The sequence below is a fragment of the Podarcis cretensis genome (assembly GCF_951804945.1).
Source record: "Podarcis cretensis genome assembly, chromosome: 3".
In the NCBI taxonomy this organism is placed as follows: Eukaryota; Metazoa; Chordata; class Lepidosauria; order Squamata; family Lacertidae; genus Podarcis; species Podarcis cretensis.
Window position 1 is genome coordinate 16,734,635 of NC_137172.1, and position 19,037 is coordinate 16,753,671.

At 42.0% G+C, this 19,037-nt stretch overlaps 1 protein-coding gene across 2 annotated transcripts; it reads left to right on the top strand.

The window, feature by feature from the left end:
* The first annotated feature begins 240 nt into the window (after nucleotides 1-240).
* On the top strand, nucleotides 241-18,029 carry ENTPD6 (ectonucleoside triphosphate diphosphohydrolase 6). Of its 2 annotated transcripts, none has more exons than XR_013836587.1 (14): nucleotides 241-399; nucleotides 4,265-4,553; nucleotides 5,207-5,283; nucleotides 6,046-6,189; nucleotides 6,939-7,014; nucleotides 7,683-7,718; nucleotides 8,547-8,635; nucleotides 9,688-9,767; nucleotides 10,813-10,877; nucleotides 11,277-11,378; nucleotides 11,761-11,901; nucleotides 13,793-13,859; nucleotides 14,639-14,695; nucleotides 15,012-15,095. XR_013836587.1 is itself a non-coding variant. In XM_079968864.1 (14 exons), exons 2-14 carry the CDS (start codon nucleotides 4,319-4,321, stop codon nucleotides 16,696-16,698), a joined length of 1,305 nt encoding a protein of 434 aa, XP_079824990.1. In that variant the 5' UTR covers nucleotides 241-399; nucleotides 4,265-4,318; the 3' UTR covers nucleotides 16,699-18,029. The 2 variants fall into 2 exon arrangements, 1 of the variants encoding a protein (XP_079824990.1); XM_079968864.1 differs by lacking the exon at nucleotides 13,793-13,859 and adding an exon at nucleotides 16,609-18,029 and having other exon boundaries at nucleotides 15,012-15,124.
* Nucleotides 18,030-19,037: the final 1,008 nt, after the last annotated feature.

Genomic DNA, 19,037 nt, shown 5'->3' on the forward strand with positions numbered 1-19,037 from the left:
TCCAGCGCCTGAGGAGGAGTTCTGTGCGACCCAAAAGCTCGCTCCCTACGGAGTGACTGCCAGATCCTACTACACTACAGGCAGTCGCCTGTTGGCTGGCGGCCTGCCCTGCCCGTCCCTGAAGGCAGCTCCGTCACCTCGCGATAGGACCGGCAGGCGCGAGACAACAGGACCACCCCTCTCCTTGCGCCCCAAAGCCGACTGAGGAGGCGAAGGACGCGACGCGGTTATAAGCGCGCGCATGCGTGGCTCCCTCCGGCCTGCCCCGCCCACTAAGCTCTCCTCGCGCCAAACGGGCAACCGTCGAGTGCGAGGGCAGGATGGGAAATGGAGGCCTCAGTTAGCGAGAGCGGCCGGGGAGCCGAAGGGGCTTCCGAACAGCTGAGCCGCCAGCTTGAGGTGAGTCGGGCGCGTCTCCCACCCTTCCTCCGACTGAGGCGAGCCCGGGGAAGCGGCTTCCAGTCCGTGCGGGCTGGTGGAGGGGGCGCAGCGTTCCCTCCGGTAATGCGTCTCGCGAGAAGGCTGAGAGAAAGCCGCCGTCAGCTTACGGCACGTACTTTGCAATAGGCTAGTCCTCATGGAGCCGCGTCGCATACTCGGAGGGCGCTAAATTCGGTGGGGGGGGGTTAAGGGTGCAGGAGGAGAGAGGACTCTTCCCGAGCCCCCTTTTTTAAAAAAGTAACTGGCTGTGAAGGAGGGCGGGGTCGGTCGGTGGGATGAGGAGGATGTTCTGGCAGGTGCAGCTTGTCGCTAGGATGCTGCTCCACTGTGGAACTCACTGCCACAAGATGTGGCGGTGACCCCTTGCTTTAAGTGGCTTTCAGTGGGTAGGTTTCTTGCAGGGATAATGCTGTCGGCAGCAAAAGGGAAGGTCGCAGCGTTTGCGCCTTGTTAATTCAGAGAGAAGGCGAGTAAGAGGCAGCGCGATAGGAGAAGAAAGTGGGTTTCTCTGCCACTCCTGACACCAGGACTCGCGTGGACAGACAAAATAAGGTACTTCACGCCGTGTGTTGCTAAATTACAGAATTTGCTCCCACAGGATGTCGTGTTTGCCACCAACTTGGATGGCTTTAAAAGAGAATTAGACAAATTCATGGAGGAGGAGGAGGAGGCTGGCTACTAGCTGTGGTGGCTGTGTTCTGCCTCCATGGTCAGAGGCAGTAATGCTTCTGAATATCAGCGGCTTGTAGATTTCCCACAGGCACCTGGTTGGCTGCTGTGAGAACAGGATGCTGGACTAGATAACCCTTGACCCTATGCTAATTTAGCATATTGACCTCAAAAACGTGTTTTCTCCATGGTTATTCATTTGCAGTGAAAGACTATGTATTAAAGGTAAAGGTAAAGGTACCCCTGCCCGTACGGGCCAGTCTTGACAGACTCTGGGGTTGTGCGCCCATCTCACTCAAGAGGCCAGGGGCCAGCGCTGTCCGGAGACACTTCCGGGTCACGTGGCCAGCGTGACATGGCTGCTCTGGCGAGCCAGAGCCGCACACGGAAACGCCGTTTACCTTCCCGCTGGTAAGCGGTCCCTATTTATCTACTTGCACCCGGAGGTGCTTTCGAACTGCTAGGTTGGCAGGCGCTGGGAGCGCACCCCGCCGCAGGGATTCGAACCGCCGACCTTTCGATCGGCAAGCCCTAGGCGCTGAGGCTTTAACCCACAGCGCCACCTGCGTACTTAATAAAGGTAAAGATAAAGGGACCCCTGACCATTGGTACTTAATTGTGGGCTGTTAAATTCACTTTTTAAGAAATCAGATTTAGCATGCTTGAATTCAACTTTAATTTTAAACGGTCTATTTTTAATTGATATTAAATTAAAATAATTATTTAAATTGTTAATTTTGTTCCATTCTAACTTGACAGGATTTTTACATGCTAAGAATGCTTTCCAGTCTGCAGTGTGTTGGTTAATGCAGCACAGTGAGCAGAAGAGAAGCATTTTTCAACAGAACGTGCATCTTAGGCATCATAGGTTTTGCATTCCAATTGCAGGTGCAGAAAATGCAAGCAGCAGTTCAGTGGTAACTTAAAGTCTGACCTAGAGCCTTGATGCAAGTATGCATGTGCAACTTCCATATTTGCATGTCCATGCTGTTGATGGTTATCTTAATTCCTCTGTAAGACAAGAACACAGATTCCATTTCAGACAAGGATTTAATTTTTGGGGCCCTACAATCTTCAAGTCACCTTAATAGACTGTTAAACATTACTTTTAATCATATTTTCCAGTTTCTTTCCCAGACCTTGTTAAATTGACTTTGCCATAGCCTTGAGTAAACAATTTACACCACACCTGACAATTAGTTTTACAACTAGTTCTCAAAGAGAATTGGATTGCTCTGTTTGCGTGGGGAGGAGGATTGCCCTCCCTTTATTACTGAATTGGGCTCCTCAAATGGCGCAGGCTAATAATCTAAATCTAGTAGCCATGATTTGCTCTTTCATGAAAATGCCTGTGTTCTTGGAGATAAACTGTACCAGAATACACAGCGTCCTTAGGCAAAGCACACAGGTTCCTTTCAAGGTGGAGAACAAGTATAAAGATAAACAGTCCTTATGTAAACAGAGGAAGGAACTTGTAAACCTGAAGGAAATGATCCTCATAATATACCCACAATATTCTAACTGAAACCTTACCCAAGTTAAGCAGCAGATTATGAAACCTTTATTCTGAATGTGGTTGGTTAATTGTTGATGCAGGAGAAGTGTTTCAAGTTGTAAAGGTAAAGGGACCCCTGACCATTAGGTCCAGTCGTGACCGACTCTGGGGTTGCGGCGCTCATCGTGCTTTATTGGCCGAGGGAGCCGGCGTACAGCTTCTGGGTCATGTGGCCAGCATGACTAAGCCGCTTCTGGTGAACCAGAGCAGCGCACAGAAACGCTGTTTACCTTCCCGCCAGAGCGGTACCTATTTATCTACTTGCACTTGATGTGCTTTCGAACTGCCAGGTTGGCAGGAGCAGGGACTGAGCAACGGGAGCTCACCCTGTTGCGGGGATTCAAACCGCCAACCTTCTGATCGGCAAGTCCTAGGCTCTGTGGTTTAACCCACAGCGCCACCCGCGTCCCTGTTTCAAGTTGTAGTGACCCCTCAAAAGGGCAATTCAAAGGGTGGATTTCAAGATTGTACTAATACAATTTTTCTGTCGGCAAAAGTGTTTCTGCTTGCTGGATAGAGCAATCTCCCATTTCCTTCCCCCCACTATGCTGGGGTTTTTTTCTGACATTTTGGACCATATTTGGCACAGAAGGGGGGGGGAGCCCCTTTGCATTAGCAGTAGTCTTTGTGCTGGTTTCCACTAGCAGCACAACAGGTTAGTTGAATCTGGCCCAGAGTGTTGGGCCAGTATAATTTTGTATCCACATCATTTTTTAAGATGCTTTGATAATTAATTTTTTAAAAAAACTTTAACATACTGTTTGGCCAATACAGAAGACTTTTCAAAGACTTGTAATACCTGTCTCAATAAGCTAGCTTCATTATCTTAACCACATGCACTTGTGTTCCTATTGGTATTCTACCATTTTCTCTTGCACCCCCTCATTTTCAAGCCAATGTGTTGAAAAGTTTTAATGTATTATTTTTAAAAATAAGGTTTCAGGCATTTCCATTTTCAGTTAGCTCATAGGTTCCTAGCCCTAGAGTTCTTATGGTTAAATATAGGTGACATTTCTGTGTAGATCTTAATTGTCCTTTCCCCTTCTAATAAATTAATTATCAGTCTAATAATGTTGGTCTAATTGCAAAATATGACCTTGTTCTTTCATCAGTATTTTTTGTAATTCTATAGCATAAACAAGTTTTTGAAGACCAGTCTTTGTAGTTTTAAAAAATTAAAAGGTCTATCTTTAGGGATATCTTCATAATTCTAAATATTAAGGCACTTTTTAATCAGTGAGCATCTTTATGTCACATCTGTAACTTTTTACATGACAAATGATTCTTCATGACTAAAGACACAAGGAAAATATCAAAATTTTGTGCTGTATCGAGACTATCTATAGGATGGATGATTCCCACATATTTTCAGGTTAAGCAGTCTTTCAGGATACTTTGCATTTAACAAATAGGTTCTGGTAACTTTTTCTTAGTGAGCAGGAACTTCCAGCAGTTTCAGTTTGATAGATATTTTTGAGTAAATATTGAAAAAGAGCAGTGGATGGAAGTAGCCACATCATATGTCAGCTTTCTCAGTACTTGTCTGTTAAGTTTACGTAGGTGTTACTTTAGTGTATAATTATTTGTTTTTAAATGCAGAGGCATCATGCGTAACTCCAGTTTTAAGTGAAGCAAGAAAGATTAACAGACGCTATGAAGATACCAAAACCGTTCTACGCTTTCACAGTTTTTACATGTGCTGCTATTTATGCGGTATATGTAAAATGGCATTTGGAATTTAAAACAAAAGCTGCCGTCAATGATTTGGAAAGCCAGCTCAAAAGTGAAACGTCAAGAACAGATCAGGAAGTTCTTTATGGAATCATGTTTGATGCTGGAAGCACTGGGACTCGAATACATGTATTCAAATTCACACAAAAGCCAAAAGGTAGGCTAACATATTTCAGTTAAACTGCAAAATTTGTATTGGGACAGTACCTTTATTAGAGCAACTGAAATGTCGCAGGACAGCATACAAATTTTTGAGTTCTCAACAGTTCTTCATCAGGCTAAATAAAGTGGGGGCAAGTAGAGAGAAAAATGGTTTCTGATAAAGCCAGGAGCCTGCATTTTATAAGAGTCTTAAGATAAAATGTGGGAGTAAGCACAAGAGGCTCTGTAAGTGCTATGCAGGCTTTAGGTGTGAAGACATAGGTCCTCAGACCAGTTCTGTTGTGTTATCTGTATTATGGCAACATAGTTTGCAAGGTTTCATTACTTCAGGATGAAAGGGATGTGTTGCTAGTGAAACATAGCCAATAGCTAGTTCTTTATCTTAAATTTTATTCTATACACCTAACCTGGAGCCACTGATATCTGTGGGGATGGAGGAGCTCAGCTGAGATCTAATTCAAAGGCTGAATTTGAACATTGCCTTCAGATGATGCAGCCTAATTACAGTGTTCATATGAGCTGTTAATGTTAACCATATTGTGTAGCAGGGTTTCACGTTAATCCCTGGACAGTGGCGTTATCTTGGCCTTCAGTGTATACATTTTTTAAATTGTAGATTAACTCAATTCTCTTGCACTTCTTTAACAGAAATTCCTAAATTAATCCATACCACATTCAGAGCACTAACGCCAGGGCTTTCTGCATATGCTGACAGTGTTGATAAGGTAATTTGAACTTTACTCGTCAAGAGCATATGTCTGTGATTCTCACTTTCTGTAATGTGAAAATTCAGCAATTTATGCTACAATCCTATCCATACTTCCCTGGGAGTAAGCACCACTGAACACACAGACACTTACTGTGTAAACATATAGGCAGTGGCACTATCCATTTGACACTTTTCCAGTCACTAGGTTACAGAAATACCGTGCGTACATTCTGTTAAATGGCACTACACTTGGTACTTCAAGAAGATGCCCAAGTCTTGTGGATTTGCACCTTTGAAAGGCTTGTCCTACCAGTTTGTAGAACTTTATGAAGTTCCACTGTGAAAGCTGTTGTGACGTTGTGCTAAAGGACCAAGTTATAAGTTAGAGGTTCTTTTAGCTTCAAAATGTCACTGCTGAGCGGTAGGAACGGAGCCTAGCCTTGGCACTCAGGACTACTCATGTCAAACAGCTGGAACCAAAGTACTTAAAACAGTCTGATGTGCCCTAGAGAGGCCTCTATAACTTCCCTGCACCTTTAGCCCTCAGGCCAGAGGTTCTCTACCCTTACTTTATGTTGGCTAAAGACTGATGCAGGATCTCAGAATGGTGGTGGCAAAAAAGATCTTCATGTATCTTGAACTGGAAAATGGGAAGTGATGAGCAAAACATGAATACTAGTGTGTGTGTATCTCTACCAAAGTCTTCATTTTTTAAGTGCTAAAATAGAAGCTTATTTATTTATTTATTTTCTATCATCTTATCTATCTATCTCTCCAGAGTGCTCAAGGAATAAATGAACTACTGACAGTTGCTAAAGAAGATGTTCCTCTGGAATTGTGGAAGTCCACTCCTTTGGTCCTTAAAGCAACAGCTGGCTTAAGACTGCTGCCAAAAGAAAAGGCACAGAAATTGCTGGATAAGGTACTTTGCTTCTGCTGTTTTTTGTAACTAAGTTAGCTGCACATATTATATACACTATGCTATCGGTCTCGCCAAAATAATCCAACATCCATGCTTCTGTCCACTAGTTAATAAACTTTGAGGCATAAAAATGAACAGCACAGTCTCAAAGAATGGCTGCATCATAAATGAGTTGTTATCTGACAGGGTGCAGTTAACAGTCTGGAGACTGAAATATAAAATACATAGATGAACTGTGCTTCCTCATTATGCACTTTGGAAAGGGTATATCTATAAATGCCAAACATGCAGGATGGATTACAGCAGCAGACTTGCAAAGTTGGCAACAACCTTCTTTAAACCTTGGAGGGGGGAGTCTGTGACATGATAGCTAAATGAAGAAAATCCAGAGTATCAAGATAAAATCCAGGATAACATAGTTTACCAAAAATAAAAGTGAATAGAAACTAGTCCAGGTTTTCTAGTGAGGAATTCATGAAAGAAATGAAGGGAGTCATCATAAAAAAAAAATCTGCAGTAACGCCGCCTCTGACTACTCTGCAAATGCTGTGTTACTGTGTCTACAAATGCAAGCCTCCAAACTCTATCATAGCAGTTTTGCATGGTTAATCTCCACTTCTCCATAAGAATGTGATCTTCATCTGGGCTGCTACCAGAAAATGGTTTATAAAGGCTGTACGTGCTTTTTTGTGGGTGAGGAAGGATGCTTTTTTAAAACACTAAAAAATTTAGTCTTATTTCAAATTTAGGTAAAGGACATCTTTCAAGAATCTCCGTTCCTTGTAAGGAGTGACTGTGTCTCTGTAATGGATGGAACAGATGAAGGTAGGGATCTTGTTTTTGTCTGCAATTAAGCAAATTTTCTTTTCAGCCGCTTCATAAAATTACTTTTAATTCAGCAATAAAATCTGAACCTCTGTGAAACTCAGCGAAGTTGTTGCTGCTGCTTAATAGTTACACAGCGCTGTATCTCCATGTGGCAAGTACAGAGCAAAACAAACAAATCAGCAAGTCCATGTCTCAGTGAACTTGCAATCGAAGACCAGCAAAGGCAAGGCAATTTCTATTCCTCCTCCAGTTTTGTTGTCAGTTTTTTTCCATTCAGCCAGACAGCACTCCCTGCCACTGAGTTCTTACAGGTCTGTTTTGAGAGGTCCCCTTTAGGTTTTTTTTCTTAAGATTTGTACTTTTTTAAACCTCAGGGTCCACCTGAATCTGCCGATTCCTCCCACGTGTGGGCAAGTGCTGCAATTTTGGCTGCATAATAGGATTCATTCTCCCCTGAAGATAAGCTATTTGTCGCAGCATGCATCACTTCCATTTCCTTACACTAATGAATCTTCTCTGCCATTCTCTTGCTCATTTGTTCAGTTTGGAGAGACCCTAACTGAGCAAACATGTCCTGTTTATGCATTCATGTATTATTTATATTGATTACTGAAGTGGAAAACCACTTTGTGTCTATTCACATAATTTAATTTTTTTTGAACCAGGTATTTCAGCATGGATCACTGTCAACTTCTTAACAGGTATCTATAGAAGTAAATTGTGATCTGTTAATGATGAGCCTTATGTTTTATAATTATTTATGTATCAAATATGAGTCTGACCAAACTGCGGGAGGCAGTGGAAGACAGGAGTGCCTGGCGTGGTCTGGTCCATGGGGTCACGAAGAGTCGGACACGACTAAACGACTAAACAACAACAATGTATCAAATATATATTCTGCCCTTCCTCCCAAAGGAGCCCAGGGGCAGCAATTTTGTGGCAATATATGCCATTCTTAGTAAGTGTATAAATTGGCTTTGTTCTGTAAAACTACAAGATTCTCAATGTAATTTCATGCATTTTTACTTGGAAGTACTGCTGTGTTCAATGGGGCTTACTCCCAGAAAAGTTCAAATATGATTGTAACTTCCTGAACACGGTCTGCTTTCAAACCATATCTGTATTTATAAAGTAATATGTTGGCAATAGAGGTAAATAAAATAGCTGTATGTTATGACCTTGTAATACAAAAAATACACTTCTTGCATTTGCACCACAAGTACAAATATTTAGCAGTGTTTCAGAGCAGGGTGGCACATAACGCATTGCTCACTCAGCAGCTAGTTATTTTGAGTTGTTGAAAAAAGTAATATTTGAAAATGTATTTTTAAAAGATGCCCATTTAAAATTCTTAGACAGTAACCCTTATTTACTTCTGAGTAGGTATGGTTAGGATTGCTCTTTTAAAAGAAATTATTTGATAGGATCTCACATTTTGTTCATAGAGCATAATTCCATGCAGATGCTGTGCCTGAGGTATAATGACTAAACTCGCTATTAACTTTGTTTTTTTAAATAATACATTTCAGATAGCTTGAATACTCCAAGAAAGAGGTGTGTAGGAATGCTGGATTTAGGAGGTGGCTCAATTCAGATCACATTTCGCCCAAGCACTAAGGTAACAAGAACACGGGTCCCCTTAGTCATGTCAGTTGTAATGAACAACCAATTGATGTGTTGCTTTTTTCCCTTTGCTCTGCTTCCAGTTTGATTTTTGAGTGTCAAACATATTGCTTGGAGTGTATATTCAGAACTTTGTGCTTGAGAAGAAGCAGGCTGACCTTTCATTCCGGCATTTTTCCCCTCAAGGCAACACTTTGCCCTGGGCTTTAAGGCTGTAGAGCTGAACACACGAACTTTTACCCTAGTATGATTCAGTAACTTTGTGATATGGACTGTTTGGTGCTATTTATCCATGCAAGTTTTTCCACAGAGTTCACGCAATGCCCTCATCAGAACACCACCCCTTAACCCTGCCACCCACCACTTCATCTGGACTTACTGTTTCTGTGTTATTGTTGTTGTTGGGGGGAGGAAACATGGAACATCATTTTGTTGAGGGGGGTGTCATGTGGCTGCTGTGTAAAACATATGGGCGTGAGCACCACCAGCTCCACAAGAAACAGTCATACTTTATCATAAGTGATATTCCTAAACTGACCTACCTCATAGGGTGGTTGTGAGGGTAAAATGGGGAAAGGGATGGAACTTCCCCTGAGTCCCTGTCATGGGAAAATGGAAAGATATAAATTAATTAATTAAAAACAACAATAATATATGATCTCCTTAAAGGAAAGGTGAGAGAGAGATGTAATAAACTTTCAGATATTTCAGATCTACTACCAGTTCTAAACATGTATGAGCCACACTTTGTCATTTATTTGAAATGGAAAGTGCCATTAAAAGGGGTTGGTATTTCATCAGGTTTCCAAACACACACAATAACCTGCACATTCTTTTTTTCTACATTCAACCTGATAGGATGCTCAAAGCTGAGTTTTCCCGCTTATTTTTTTTTATGGTATTTACGATGCCTGGCTACATAAAGACCATAAAGTTCTAAACCCTTCAGAACACTCTTGTTCAACACTCCTGAAATCATTGAGTTTATTATTCTGCTTTACTTTGTATGGAGCATTCATGGAGTGTTCAATTTTTTTCTCTTTATAGACCGCCCTGGAGAGCTCCCCTGCTGGTCGCATCACTTCATTTCAGATGTTTAACACCACATACCAGCTGTATTCACACAGGTTAGTTATGAGTAGGAATGGGCAAGTCTATCCATTTTAGTTTCTCATTTTTCCAATCTAAAATTCCGTTCAACACATTTCCCCATTTTTAAAGGTCCTTGTGAAAACTCACCTGCATTTCAGTTGTAAATTTCTCCTATTATCTTCTTTGGCAATCACTCGTAGCCGAGTAAGATTGTCTTCCATGAACAAAGTCTTAACAGTGAGTCTGTAAGCGACTGTGGAGGTCAATTCTGGATCCATACGTCCTTCCACAGTGGGGACATAGGTTTCCAGGTGGGAGTTGATCATGGCAAGGGTTTGCCAAACGTGCCTTCCTCTTAGCACATTTTTCCCTTACATCCTGAGTTTGAGTATCTTCAAAGTCCATGATGCCTTCCGTAAAGGCTGTTCTCCAATTGGAGTGCTTGCAGGCCAGTGTTTCCCAATTGTCAGTGTTTATACTGTACTACTTTTTTAAAAAATTGCATAATACACACATTTATACAAAGTGATAGTCCCTAATATTTCTGGTTTGGTACAATACTTTCACTAATATATGCGTTTTTATACACACTTTACCCTGGTATATCCTAAGAGATCGCTTTTTTCCCCATAAAAAACATAGTTTCTATCTCTGGCGCAAAAATCAGTTGTTCATATTTTCTGACAGTTTAAAACCTTAATAGCTGCCAATAGCAGATTCTGTTTCTGTGTGTGTATTATTTACAGTGGTACCTCTGGTTACGTACTTAATTCGTTCCAGAGGTCCGTTCTTAAGCTGAAACTGTTTTTAACCTGAGGCACCACTTTAGCTAATGGGGCCTCCCGCTGCTGCCGCACCACCGCCGCCACACAATTTCTGTTCTCATCCTGAAGCAAAGTTCTTAACCAGGGGTACTATTTGTGGGGTACTATTTCTGGGAGTCTGCAACCTGAAGCATATGTAACCCAAGGTACCACTGTATTTAGAAACAACCCTTAATGGATACCATGTAACAAGAAAAATGAACTCTGCCTCAGTGCCAAGAGTGTTGTGTTTGATCATGTTTTACCTCCTCCCCAGTTACTTGGGACTTGGATTGATGTCGGCACGGCTAGCAATTTTAGGAGGAGTTGAAGGTCAAGCCTGTAAGTATTGCACATTAAGCTTGAGTGGTGGGGATTTTAGATTTTTAGATGCTTCTGTTTAACCTGAGCTTTGTGCTATATAGATAACTTAACCAAATAGCAACCCATCTTTGTAGATTAGGGATCTTGCCAGCTTTTCTTTATACTGTGTCTGCTTGATAGCTAGAAAATTGATGCTAAAATTATATCTATTTAGATCATTTTGTCTGAAAAAGATAAGATTCCTGCTTCCTCTCAAGTAAAGGATGAAGGTTGTGCAGTTGTAGGAACAGGATTTAAATGTTCTGAGATTTGTGTGGCTGAATAGAGGGACAGGGAAATGCTTTGTGGATGGGGAAGATCAAGATTTCCATATGAACTCTTTCCCCTTGTGTCAGTGCATTTTTTTCCCTTTTTCAGTAAAGGAAGGTGAAGAGCTTACAAGTTCCTGCTTATCGCCTGGTTTCCAGGGTGAATGGGAGCATGCCAAGATAATATACAAAATTAAAGGGCAGAAGGCAGGTATAGTAACTGGTCATCTCTTTATTTGGTAATGCACATTTCCCTTCAGTATCTCCATTAACTTCGATCGGGAATCACCAGAGTGGCATGGGAAAGGGGAGAATTTTGAAAGTGGAAGGGGAGAATTTACTGAATTCTGTGCCCCTGCCAGTGATTACACTTTAGAGATATTGGTTCCTTATTTGATCAGAATGCTCTATACTGGGATTTCGTACTTCTGTTAAGTAATATTAGATACGTACTGTTGCCTGCTTGGCGTCCTTATAACTTCACTTGTTTACAATTGAACAATATTCTAAAACTGTTTGCTCGGCAAATCTCACATACTTGAATGTCATCACTAAAGTTGAATTATTAAGGGTGTTTCCCCCCCTGCTTTTAGGAAAACCTCTCTTCGAATCATGTTCCGATGAAATAGCAAAACTGATCAGCACGAAGGTTCATAGGACAGATGAAGTAAAGGATTTGGATTTTTATGCTTTTTCCTACTATTACGATTTGGCAGTGGATGCTGGCTTAATAGGTAAAATTGCTTTTGATTTCACTAGTAATATAAAGGTGATTGGCAGTAGTGTTCTTATTTGAGATTTAGGGACATGTGAAACTGCCTTATACAGAGATCATTTGGTCCATCTAGCTCAGTACTGTCTACACTGGCTGGCAGCGGCCCACCAGGATTTTAGGCAGCCGTCTTTTCCAGCCTTACTTGGAGATGCCAGTGGGAATCGAACCTGAAACTTTCTGCTTGCAAGGCAGACACTGAGCCACTGAGCTATGGCCCTTCCCAAAGTGAGACAAACTCCCATATGAAATTGCTGAGCTAAAATTCATGTGTAGATATGACACAGTGGTCTGAAGAGAGATTGGGAGTGACTAGCTCGCTACAGAAAGTAGCTGTTCTTTGTTAGGTGTTAATGTACCCTCTATCAATTTAAATACAGTTGGAACTGAGTCACTCGCAGATTTAACTGACTCTTTTACTCTTCCCACTGGGGGTTTGCTTTCATTCAGCACTTCATAGTAATGGTGCACACATTTAGACTTTGTATTACTGACTCCACTTTGTAATAATACTCCTCTCCTATACTCTTCTATACTGCGCTATTATACTGTATAGTGGTTAGTGTGTTTGACAAGGACCCTGGGGGTAAAGGTAAAGGGACCCCTGACCATTAGGTCCAGTCGTGACCGACTCTGGGGTTGCGGTGCTCATCTCGCTTTATTGGCCGGGGGAGCTGGCATAAAGCTTCCGGGTCATGTGGCCAGCATGACTAAGCCGCTTCTGGCGAACCAGAGCAGCACACGGAAACGCCGTTTACCTTTCTGCCAGAGCGGTCCCTATTTGTCTACTTGCACTTTGACATGCTTTCAAACTGCTAGGTTGGCAGGAGCAGGGACCAAGCAATGGGAGCTCACCCCATCGCGGGGATTCGAACCGCCGACCTTCTGATCGGCAAGTCCTAGGCTCTGTGGTTTAACCCACAGCGCCACCCGTATCCCAAGGACCCTGGAGACTAGGGTTCAAATCCCCACTTGGCCATAAAGCTCATGGGTGACCTTGGGCCAGTTCCTGCCTCTCAGCCTAACCTTCCTCACAGGGTTGTTGTGGAGATTAAATGAGGAGGATTAACAGCTTACACAACCTTGAGCTCCTTGGAGAAAAAAAGTAGAACATAAATGCAATAAATAAATGCAGAAACAAATACTCCATTTACCCCTGTCCGTCACCTGAGGATAACACACTTTTGCATCTCAGAGATCGGTTTTGGCCCATGATCAAAATTTAAGCCCCAACCAATTTGTTAGTGTGTATGGCGCTACAGGACTCGTTATGGGCTGCAACAGAGTTAAGACCAGTTCTGAAATTTGTCACTGTTAACCCTACTAGCCAATTTTCTAAAACCAAGTATCGTGGAAGACTATTGATTCAATAGACTTCTGATTCTTTCTGTTCCTACAAGTCAACTTTATATAAACTTATTTTCTCCTGCTTCTGACTCCTAAGAAGCATTAAACTTCCTGAATTTCCCAGGGACCTCCTTCAATCTCTCTCTGGAGTCCCATTGTCAGTGACAAAAAAATATTATTATTTATATTAGTTTATTTAAATTTGTATACCACCCTTCATCCAAAGATCCCAGGTGTGTTCATAACAGAAAAATACAAAATGAGAATGCAAAAATGATCCCAGGAAGGCTTGGTTTATGCTTCATATTTGTGCTCTTCACAGTCCTTATTGTATCACATTACAATGAAAGAGCATAATGTGATTCTCTAGCACAACTGGGATGGCTGTAAACATAGCCTCTTTGTTGCCAGCATACTGTTACAACTGAACACAAAACTGTTAAGAGGTGTATTTTGCGGCATCACTTCCAGTGGCCAAAGTCTGCTGTTTTTCCCGTCATTCTTAGGAGTATTAGCAGTGATGCATCCAGACAGCTCTGCTCTGTCTCGGTACTTCCCATCCCCACAGTCAAGGTATGTAGGGTGCTTTGACTCATGTTGTTCCACACCCCAAAACTGGTCCACATGGCTGGCAGAGATTGAGACAGGATTAGTGTGACCGGTACGGTTGACATAGCTGGCTTCTTGTGGTGGGATGTAAAGAGAAGTACCTGCCTTCTTCAGGACTGCGTCTTTCCTGGATGTGCACTCTAGCAATTTAATTAGGAGAACAGAAAACCTCTTAACCTGTGCTTGCATGCATTCTTTCTTTCCTTTTTATGTGGGGTCATTCTGGCTAGATAGTTGTGCTATGGTGGGAAAAGAAAAAAGCTATCCCTGCACCAAACACAACCTGCAGCCAATAACTTATTCAGTCTCAATACAAGACAAACTATGTAGATTCTGCTTCTAGCAAGGGCCTGGATCTCACTGATGATAAACTTGAGTCTCGTCTGTTCCACAATGGACTACAACTGTGGACTCAAAGAAAGGAATGTTCATCCATGTAGAAGGTTAGATCTTGGGAAGGAAGACCTCACTATATACCAGTGTACCTCTTTGCCATCCCCCCCCCCAGCATGCTAGTTTTCCATGTGCATTTTTCTGAATGGAGGAGCATTTAATTATGTTCAGTCTGAAAGCCAGGCGGGTTTGCCTCCCTCACTGAGCCCAAAGCTAAAAAGTTCAGTTTGAAATGCACAGAGCAGTTACTGCTTGAATTATGCATTTAGAATACCTGTAGGCCGAGTGTTATTCCAGCACAACTCTTCTTCTCTTCCTCTACAACTGAAGAGCCCCTTTTCTCTCTTTAGATAATGAAAAAGGAGGAACCCTAGCAGTTGGTGAATTTGAAGCTGTTGCAAAGAATGGTAAGCCACTTCGTCTTTCTATTTGCTTGCTTATGTGTGAACAAGGAATGCATCATTAAGAGGTTGACAGTTAAAACTGTAGCGCACCTGAGGACCAGCACTGAAAATGTCATTGTTGCTATTATTAATTACCCACCCTTCAGCCTAAGATTCCAGGGTGGGTTGCAACATTAAAACACAATATTGAAAACAGTATAAAAAAACTTACCATTAGAAAAATAAGGTGGGTCCTAAAACTATACACCTCAAGTGGCAAAAGTGTTGTGGAAATACAATCTGCTTTTTACAGCTCATTTTTCTGTTTCTATCCCCAAAGTGTGTAAAACCATGGAAGATCAAGAAGGAGAGCATCCTTTTCTCTGCATGGATCTCACATATGTCAGTTTGCTTTTGGAAGAACTAGGCTTTCCAAAGAGCCACGTTCTTAAGGTAATCATAGAATCATAGAGTTGGAAGAGACCACAAGGGCCATTGAGTCCAACCCCCTGCCAAGCAGGAAACACCATCAGAGCACTCCTGACATATGGTTGTCAAGCCTCTGCTTAAAGACCTCCAAAGAAGGAGACTCCACCACACTCCTTGGCAGCAAATTCCACTGTCAAACAGCTCTTACTGTCAGGAAGTTCTTCCTAATGTTTAGGTGGAATCTTCTTTCTTGTAATTTGGATCCATTGCTCCGTGTCCGCTTCTCTGGAGCAGCAGAAAACAACCTTTCTCCCTCCTCTATGTGACATCCTTTTATATATTTGAACATGGCTATCATATCACCCCTTAAACTCCTCTTCTCCAGGCTAAACATGCCCAGCTCCCTTAGCCGTTCCTCATAAGGCATCGTTTCCAGGCCTTTGACCATTTTGGTTGCCCTCCTCTGGACACGTTCCAGTTTGTCAGTGTCCTTCTTGAACCGTGGTGCCCAGAATTTGACACAGTACTCCAGGTGAGGTCTGACCAGAGCAGAATACAGTGGCACTATTACTTCCCTTGATCTAGATGCTATACTCCTATTGATAATCATTTTAGAGCTAAATGTGAAAAGAGGTTATCTCACAAAACAAGCATTAATTCTGCAGGTTTTGAAAAGGGAGGCACATACAGCAGTATTCAACTAACATGTCTTGTGAGTGCAAGGATTTCTGCTTGCATAATAGAATCTCCCCTCCTCTTTTTCTCCTGCTCATGCTTCATGCCCTCCCCAAATCTGCTGCAGAGGGGTGGGAAACCCCTAGAACAGATTAAGGTGACAGGAGAATTTCATTGTGCAAACAGAAATCCTTGTGTTGATGGAATATTCAAGTAGTGCTACTTTGAATACAGCCCTACTTGCAAATTTCCTCATTTAGAGTTGCCTGTGCAGTATCTTGAAATCTCGGTTTCTTTTTTTAAAAATATTTTTCATCTTGTGACAACAAGGGCTTCAGTTAGTAGACCGCAAAGAGCTGGGGGTGGGAGTAGTGGAAGAGGGAGACTGAGGACTCTGCAGGAAGGAGGGAGTTTTGCCCAGAACATTACAGCTCCAGCACCAATTGCACACCAAGTTCTTCAACTACGAATCACACTGCAATTTGCAAACTAATTTTTAACACATGCAGAACTTATTTTGAGTACTCCATTGACTTTCCCCTTTTCCCATTATGTAAGCTAGGTGTCTATTGGATCACATGACCTTGTTGATTTAGAGAGCTAGTACACACATGCATATTCATCATTTAACTGAAATGTCAAGTGAATGGGCCATCATGGCTCCTACAAACTCGGAGAACTTACATATCACCTGAGGCAAAACACATTTTAATAGAGTTGGCTTGCATTTACAGCTGCAAATCATGAAGTACAGAGGGGCCAAGTGACGAATGTGTGACGCAAGCAAGAGAAACATAATCATTTCCAATATCTTTGTCCACTTTTCATTTTAGCTTGCTCGAAAAATCAACAACACTGAAACCAGCTGGGCTCTGGGAGCTATACTTCACTATATGGATTCACTTCACAAACTGCAATATTAGGGCTTTCGGAGCCTTGGGGATGCAGTGAGTCTGGGAGGATGTGATGTGGCAGCATTGTGGAAGCTAAGCAGGTGTGGACCTGGTCAGTTCCTTGGACCGGAGACTACTGGAAGCTGCACTACTGGAAGACTACTACTGTAAAAGCTATACATGTTTGTGTGTGTGTATATTTCATAAATACATTTCCAAAGGCCTTGACCTCTTTCAGCAGGGAACTCAGGTGCTAGTTTTTGGTAGCTTAACATACCACTACTCTGTGAAATTGTGTACCTTCTAAAAGTGTCACTTAAAGTCGGGGATGGTGGTTCTGAAAAGGACTAGGCCATGGCAGCTGAGATCCAAGTCTTGGGCAACATACCTGAGCTGAAATGGAATGAATGCAAAAATCACCCTGTGATTCATGATGAGAATATAGTCATGTTCTTCAGACTGCCAGGGGTACCTTCTTTCTCCTCCTCTGTCCACATTTGCCTAGTTTTCTGTATTGGGGACAGTTCATTCCCTCCATTGCAGAATTTCTACAGTGTTTGTCATCAGGGATTTGGTCAGCCTTGCTGTCACAGCTTTTCAATGACAGGCAGCTTGAGGAAGGTTTCCTCCCCTTCTAGCTGTCCAGCATCACCTGATCCTTCAATCAAGTGCTGACTCTACCTCCAGGACGAGTTAACTCTTTCTTGCATGCTCCTCTGCTGACCAGGAGGAAACTTCACAGCAAGCCAAACCTGCCATTCTCTATCATGTTCTACAGTCTCTATGAGAAAAGCACATCATCCTCAGGCAGGCTTTTTGCCTTTCCAGCAAGCATTCTGAACCTAGTCTCAGAAACAAGTGTGACTTTTATATTGCAGTGTGTGCGCGCACATTTGGGGGAATTGCTTTATTTTTCTTAAATGTATAGAAACTAACAAATGGTGTCTTTTAAAAAAATATTTTGCTTTGTCCAACTTACCAGTAGGCATTGAGATTAATCTTCTGAAACTCAGCATTTCTGTTCTTCATAGTCTGTACCATACTGGATTATTTTGGCGGTGTTCTGGTGGTTTTAAGGCCTTTCCCACAATCTGACGCCAGTTGGTGTCTCACTTGATAGAAGCACACTGAATTCTTAGTGCTGAAATCGAATTGATTTTTAAATGAAAGGTTAAGAGCAAACTTCTGGCAGTTACAATGGCATGTTGGTGTCTCTGCTGGAAGGTGGGTTTTGTCATGATGGAGACCCCAGTTGTGACCCTACCATTGGTTGTCCTACCAATGATAGCAAGCAGCCCCCAAACCTGTCTTTCTTAAAAATCTCGTTTACTTGAAAATATTAAAACCAGCCTGTGACCGTTCTTGCTATTTCTTCCTTTTTTCCAATCTTATAGAACCCTCTTTAAATTCAAGAAGATATCTGTATATTCCCCAGTTCTTTTCCATATTTAGTTTTTTTACAGCAACTGCCTCCATTGGGATATCCAGCATGGAGTCTTACTTCTAGGAAATCCTTATGCCTTACTCTTTCTGATCATATTAGAGAACCCCTTGTGAACTTCATCTTTATCATAATACAGATAACATTGCCACCCATACAGTAGATCAAATGCTTTTAAGTCCAAGATACCTGCATCTTTCAAATCCATCCACTCCTTCATCCAGCCCAGACAGGCTGCCTCATAATACATTTTTAGGTCCAGCAGGGCAAACCCCACCCCCGTAGTCTTTGTGCCAATTTAAAAATTGTATTTAACCCTAGGTTTTTTTCTCTTGCCAGACAAAATGTGTTATATCTTTTTTCCATTGTTTAAAGCAGTTGGTATTTCTGATCACAGGCAGGGATTGAAATAGGAAGATTATTTTTGATAACACATTCATTTTAAATGCAAAGATTCTTCCTAACTTTGCGAGGTCAACTCAGTTCTATTTCTCCATGTCTTTCTTAACTTCAATCCAAGTTTTATTATACTTGGACAAGGTTTAATTTTTTAGAGGCGAGCCATACCCCCATATATTTAACTTTCTTTTGAACATGGATTACAGAAAACAGGGCTACAGCTTAAGGGTGAAACTGCACATTATGAACCACATTTGATTTAAATAATAATAAGAAGAAACAGGAGAGGGGGACTTATTTTCATTTGGATTGTGGTGTACAGGGACAAGGAGTTTAGCTTTTTCCTTCCCCACCACAATTCCAGTTAAAAACTGCCTTTCCTCCCTGCCACAAGCTGCTGTTAGCCTGAGAGCGAAACACTCTCATTGCTGTCAATGGGGAACTTTCCCCTCTGGGCTAAAAGGGGTGGGTGGAGGTGCAGTTTTAGTCTGCAGAGGAAGAAAGAGTTAAACTTCTGCTCCCCTGCATA

Bases quoted from the DNA above. Each gene is read 5' to 3' on its own strand.
- ENTPD6 (XM_079968864.1), top strand. From the start codon at position 4,319: ATGAAGATACCAAAACCGTTCTACGCTTTCACAGTTTTTACATGTGCT. The intron at 9,768-10,812 runs GTTAGTTATGAG...CCTCCTCCCCAG, and splicing joins TACCAGCTGTATTCACACAG to TTACTTGGGACTTGGATTGA. The intron at 11,379-11,760 runs GTATAGTAACTG...CCCTGCTTTTAG, and splicing joins AATTAAAGGGCAGAAGGCAG to GAAAACCTCTCTTCGAATCA.